The sequence below is a fragment of the Calidris pugnax genome, unplaced genomic scaffold, assembly GCF_001431845.1.
Source record: "Calidris pugnax isolate Ruff unplaced genomic scaffold, ASM143184v1 scaffold41, whole genome shotgun sequence".
Classification (NCBI taxonomy): domain Eukaryota; kingdom Metazoa; phylum Chordata; class Aves; order Charadriiformes; family Scolopacidae; genus Calidris; species Calidris pugnax.
In genome coordinates this window covers 15,754,156-15,760,559 of record NW_015094509.1, presented here as the reverse complement: position 1 = coordinate 15,760,559, position 6,404 = coordinate 15,754,156, and the positions used below count along the sequence as shown (strand labels likewise).

At 53.2% G+C, this 6,404-nt stretch overlaps 1 protein-coding gene across 1 annotated transcript in view; it reads left to right on the top strand.

Annotated features, from left to right (window-relative positions):
• The first annotated feature begins 670 nt into the window (after positions 1 to 670).
• Positions 671 to 6,404, top strand: part of CSMD3 (CUB and Sushi multiple domains 3) — a 600,957-nt gene continuing 595,223 nt past the window's right edge. The window contains exon 1 of the mRNA XM_014965576.1: positions 671 to 1,021. Within this exon, the coding sequence (XP_014821062.1) occupies positions 844 to 1,021 (178 nt within the window). The 5' untranslated portion in view covers positions 671 to 843. The remainder of the gene's footprint in view (positions 1,022 to 6,404) is intronic.

Sequence of the window (6,404 nt, the reverse complement as noted above, 5' to 3'; positions counted from 1 at the left end):
CCCCCCAGCCGCTGCGCGGCTCTGCGCTGGGTGCGCTGCGTGCGCTGGGTGCGCAGGGTCGCTTTTCTCCTGCTCTCCCCCCCCACCCGCCTCAGCTGTTAGCCCGGCTGTGGCCGCGCTCTTCAGGGAGCGGGGCTGTGCCCGCCGCGTCCCCGCGCCCGCGGAGACCGGCCTGTAATTAACGGCTCCGCGCAGAGCAATTAGCCCGCGAATCCCCTCGGAGACGCACACGCTGCTGTGCGAGGCGTGTGCCCGAAGGCGCGGGTGTGTGTGAGTGTGAGTGTGTGCGGGTGATGACGATGGCAGCCCCCCAGCACCGCACGTGAATCGTTAATAGCGAGGCAGTGATTTGTTTTTGGGAGCGGCGCAGGATGGATGAGCCCCGCCGTGTGAGCTGCCCGAGGCTCCTCCGGGAGGCTGTGGAGCCCTCGCCACTGTATTATTTCTCGAGCCGTTTTCCTAGGCAGAATTGATCCTCTTGGAGGAACAGGGGGGCGGGGGCAGAATCTCAATTGCAAATACTGTTTGGAGTTTATTGGAGAGAGCGTCTGAGCTTTAAGATGCTCTTCCGTGGCTCCTGGTGGATGCTGTAACGAGCCAGGATTGTGGTGGGTTTCGACTGTGCAGGGAGTTGGGGTAGTGGGGGGATGGGGAGAAGGAAAAGACACGATCGAGAGTAGCTGAGACTTTGTGCCCCCGTTGGAGAGATGGTTGAGTCCTCGTCAAGGTTGCTGTGGTATCCCAGAAACACCATTCACTCCGAGCTGTGACCGCGCACCATCAACAGCAACAACTCCGCTGCGCCTGGCCAAGGAATAGGAATTAGGAGCTCTCAAGAATAATATGAAAGGGATCTGCAGAGGGGAAATCCGTGCAAAGGAATCGAAATTAGCAGACTTTTGGGAAAGGGGATGTACTAAATGTGGCCGGCTGGACTTCATCCTGGTGAAGAAAATGGAGATTAAAAGTGGATTTACATTTTGGAACCTCGTCTTTTTATTGATGGTTTCGTGTGTGAAAGGTAGGGTAGTATTTGAGGGGTATATTTTTAGGGGTCCGTTTGCTTTCGGTCAGGGCGTTGCAAGCTCTCGCCTTATACCAAGATGCATTTCAATATATATTTATCTCTTTATTTAACATTTTTACCCTGGGTACTTTGCAATGGAAAGATATAAATGATCTCTAAAGCGGGGAGGAAAGAAGGAGTTGATTCAGAGCTGTCTTCGGAGATAGGAAATGTATTTGCTTGCCAGGCTTGGCGTTCAATGCAGTGACTGAGCCGGGGCTCAATAAATATTCTTGCAGTATGCTCAAACGGAGACGTGAGTTGGTTCATATAGCCTCTAACTAGTGTGTATTCAAGCAAATCCCACTGGATGACTTTTTTTAAGGTGCTAATGATGATGGCAGTGTGGGGGGGGGGGGATTACCTGCATTTCTGGGTTTTCGGTCGAGCGACGGGCTCTTTGCGGGAATGCCTATATCGATGCACTTATTAGTTTAACCCGTTGCGTGGGGAAAGTTCCGGAGGAGCCCAACCTGCGCCTCTCCCAGCCCCAAATGCGCTTCACGCTCAGCGGTTTGTACGCAGGCAGGGCTCCCCGCTGTCCAAAAGGTGTGTTAGCAATTCAGCCTTGGAGGCATGGTTTGCCGCTGGGTGCAAAGATCGACACCTTTTCTCTTCCCTCCTGTAGTCCCTTTTCCCTGACGTATGTGGGGGAGGTTGGGTTGGGGTTTTGTCTCTCTTTTTTTTGGTGTTGTTTTTTTTTTTTCCTTCGGGGCAGGGGGCTATTTTGCTTTCTTCCTGCTTCTGTGTTCATGAAAAGAGAGCAAAAAGGAAACCTCTAGTTAGCGGCATAAATATCTCCACTAAGTCTGTGCTTGGAGACAGTTAAGGGAAATGCTACACAGAGAGAAAAGAAGAAATATGTGGCTTGAATAATGTGCACCTTCAAAATTACACAGGCATCGCTAAACGGTGAAGTGCTGATCCCATCATGCGTGCCTTCAGTAAAAGGATCTATTCTGCAACTCCCCACAGTCGGCTGCCTACCCGAAATAATCTCCCCTTGTTTGTGGCCAGTGATTAATATCTGGTTAATCACCCTTTTATCCCCCTCCTCATCCTCATCCCTCCTCCCCGCCACACTTATACACTCTCAGAATATTTAGCAGACGTGATCGATCCTCTCCGAGTTTTTAGACCGGGTTATCGCCCACAGAGGTTGCCTGCTCGGGTGGGAAGGAGGTGGGGGGAAGAGGGGGGCACTGAAAGGCGTGCCTTCCCAGCCGGGCTCTGGCTTGGATGAAACAGTTTATTGTCGAGCTTTGCAGCTGCTTGTCCCCCCCGTTTGGATCGCGTGGAAAAGACAATTCGTGTTTCACCGAGGGGGTGTCGAGGGCTTTTACCTCACTCCATGTTATCCCGACACGGGGGATCCGAGGGGAAAGGGCTTGCCTGGGGTGTTAATGCACATTTTAATTACCGGCAGCTTCTCTCCGTTGGCGCCCATCGAAGGGAGCCGCTCCCTGCGCTTTGCCCCGTTCCGGAGCAGCTCTGCCATGAAGCCGAGCCCGGGGCTTTGGGGGCATTTCTTTCCCCGGGTTCAGCACCCCCTCATTAACGCGTTCTCTGTGCCGGGTGGGATCATTTGCCAGCCCCGGGCTGGCTGCCTGCGATGCGCGCCGTGCCGTGCCGCTCCGCGGCGCTCCGCGGGCGCGGTGCGGAGGCGCCGGGACTGAGGGGCGGCTCTGGAGCTGCTGCCGAAGCAGCTGCTTTGCGAGCACCGAGTCGCGGGGCGGCAGCATCCTACAAAATTAACGGCTCGGGCGGTTCTCCCCGCGCCGCCATGGCCGCGGGAGCCGGGCGAGTTCCCGCCGCACCTGTTGAGAAGCCGCTTCGCTCGCCCTGGGAGGGGAGGGGGAACTGGGGATGCTGGGGGCGCAAACTGGGATGAAGCGCCTCAAACAGCCCGAGAAAAAGAGAAAAAAAAAAGGGGGGGGGGGCTTTGCAAAACTGTCCCTTTCTTTTCGTCCCTTTCTTTCCCTGCCCACGCACAGTCCCAGGGAGATGTTGTAAAGCGGTTTCTTCTCTGTGGTCTGGGCCTGTTTCCCAGGTGCTGACTCTGGCAGTTTCCATCGGCTTCCCTCAGCCTGAGGGATCCTCCCAGTGACTGCGAATCTGGGAGGTCAGATTTTACATGATGGATGCAGGCTCCTTCAGGCAGCCAAGCTCCATAGAGCTGGCTTAGAGTCACTGCAGCACTGCATCTATTCTGGGCATTTCTATTTAGTTCTCTCCCCACTCCCATGAATGAATACATTTTACCTTGATTTACATCCCCATTGTGCCAGCACACTCTTCAGCTCCCAGAAACCTTGGCAGAGGCAAACAATGAATTGAATACCTGCCCATGTAAAGCATTCCAGATGTTGGGAGCAAGGTGACTCACCAGATTCTGCATCTGCTCTACCATTGCCTGGCAAGGCCCTTTCACCACACCCCACCTCCACAAGCTCTAGCCCATACTCTTCTTTGCTTAATCATACCTACTGAACAGTCCAGCACCACTTCATAACACATAAACTGTTGCTGAGGTTCCTGTCATCCAGACCACTTCCACAACTTTGCTCGGTATCTGCCTTCTCCAGCCCTCCAGCCCTTCCTACTTCAGTCATCATCCTGTCGCCATTTCTCCAGTCTTGATCCACAGCTATTCCACTGTTACAGGGGTCAAACTAGGATGCTTACAGAGCCATGTTCATATCTGATTAATTATGTACTCTTTGTGTATATCCATATAGCCAAAAAAAAAAAAATCTTCATGTTTATCTACAAATTCGTGCCTCTTTGGGACCTTACAACAATACTGGGAGAGGTTAGAAAAGGGAGAAGAAAAGAGAAAATGGGAGGAAGGAAGTTATCAGAACTGCTAGGGAAGGGGTGATAGTAAGAGCTGAAGTAAAGGGAATTGTATGTTCTTCAGTGACAATCCTTAACTGCTTACCCAATATCCCGCTATGTCATGGATCAATCTCCAAAAAAGCCCTCATTGGATAGAGATGGAGTAAAAAAGCAAGGAAGTGTCACCACCAAAAAGTGAGAGAAGACACAGAAGGCATCAAAAGAAATAAACAAAAACCAACAAAAAAACCCCACAACCTAACCCTTGGAAAGTGCCATCCTGGCCAGCTGCAGGGGATGATGGATGCTGTGCTCTTCCCTTTAGATGTGCAAGACAGCAAGAAAAACTTCTTCTTCTCCTTCACCCTCCCACGGGAGAAATGAGAAGCACCATTTAGGTATGGGAGGTACAAACCAAGCTTGAAGCAGCAGTGAGTGGAAACCTCCACCTTCCATCTCCCTTACAGAAAGGGGAGGAGAGGGATAGAAGAAAAGGAAAAAAAACCCCAAACACCACGAAGTCAAATCCATGGCAGTTCTTTTATATGCAAAAATGAAACAAGCAGCATCAGTGAGCTTTGCCTCTCGGGATTTAGGAGAGAAATCAGTGATACCTGCACCCCTTCTGTTGGGCACCTCCCTCCACCAAAAAGAAATACATTAGAAAATGCTTGTGATCTGTTTGTAGAAGTAAACCACAGAAGAAATCAGACGAAATGACCAGAGACCACAAGACTCTTCCATCTCTTCTGTTAAGCTTTCGCTCTAAGGCAGAGAGCAGAGATCACCAAAGTCTGCTCTTTTGTCTGCCTGGCTAAAATGAAGCTTTGCCTCTGCTGTTGTTCCTCTGTTCCCCTGTTGCAGTTGTGACAAGTGGAACAAGGACAGCTTTCAAAATAAAAGGGAGATGAAGCAGAGAGATTTTAAACGGCTCATTGACGGAAGAGAAAATGGAAAGGATTTCCATTTCCAGTGATGGGCACCTGGCGTGTCGGAATATTTAGCAGGGACAAAGCGTGCCCTGCTTCTGTCGGCGATCTCTGCAGCCTCCCTTCTCTCCCAATCCCACCTCAACCCCGTCAGGCTCCGCTCCCCTCCCCACCGCTTCCCTCCCAGTCACGAAGGGGCTGCTGGCGGGTGGCTTTCCCCGGTGGGGGCCAGGTGGCCGCAGCGAGGTGCTCGCTCTGTCCCTGCAGCGGGGACGTTGGGCGAGTAACGGCGCGTTCAGGTTTCCCGATTTCAGGCAGTCGCTGCCGCTGCTGCATCTCTGTGCGTGTGTGTGCGCGGCGGCACGGGGAGACCCTGCCTGGCGGAGGGACAGCGGAATCCTTCCCTATCAACTCCTCCGCACACGCTCAGCTCCTCTACGCTGCCTCCTTCCCACCAGCAACCGCAGCTCATACAGGGCTCCTGCCGGGTGGGCTGCGCGCAGCCCCCAAGCCATGTTTTTCGAGCTACTCAGTCCTGCGGGGTTGAAGGCAAAGTTCCACCCCGCGCACCTCCGCCATTCCCCTGCAGTTCAGGGCTACACCAAGGCTCCGCGCTGCGCTGCCCTCCGCTCCGCGCGCGGCTCCTCCTCCTCCTCCTCTGCGGGGGAGAAATGAAGAAATACACAACCCCTCTCAGCAGCACCGGCAGGACCGCTTCTTCTTCCCCTGCTCGGTGGCATTAGGGGTCCCCAAAGGGCACGGAGGAACGCTGCGCCGGCACTCCGCGCTTTTGCACTGCCAGAGGCAGCAGTCGCACGGCGCAGCCGGCCCGCAGCGGGGCCGCCCCCCGGGCTGGGTCCCCCCGCACCCGCACCCGCACCGGCCTCCCCAGCCCCCGGGCGGCCGCACCTCCGGGCAGTCCTTCTTAATATACTCTTCCGTGGTTTGGCTACGGTTTGTTCAGCTCGTCGACTCTTGCAAGTCTTTTGTTTGCAAGTCTGAGACAGCATTAGGGTGGTTTGTTTGGGTTTTAACATAGGGAAAGCCCCTCACCCCTTGAGCGCGATGAGCCTGTTCCTCACGGGAGCGGGCGGGGAACTCCAGGCAGCCACACAGGCTGAAGAGGGACAGGATGTATCTTCAACTCCGTTATCATCATCTTGACTTGCAAGCACTGACCCACAAGACCTAAAGAACTCCATGAATGTGCTTTCCAGTCCCTCCTTCTCCAAAACCCCTCTGCAATAAACATAGCAGAAATTGATAGTCTGCCTGTTCTTTTGCTTGTTTGTTTGTTGGATTTTTTTATTTGTTTTTGAGGAGCAAGTCAAGTAGGATCAATTGCCCATCTAGCTTAGAGCCCTTTATCTCAACGGTGACTATTAGCAGCAGTTGAGGGAAAGATATGAGAAACAGCAAGTACAGAGCGACTAGCCTGTCATCCTGGATTTCAGCAGCCAGCAGCTTTGCATCTCCTGAGCTAAAGGCTGCTTTTGGAACAATAAATTTTAAGAGGGATGAACTGACCTGTGCTCCACTCATTTGTCCCTTCCCTTCCCTTCCCTTCCCTT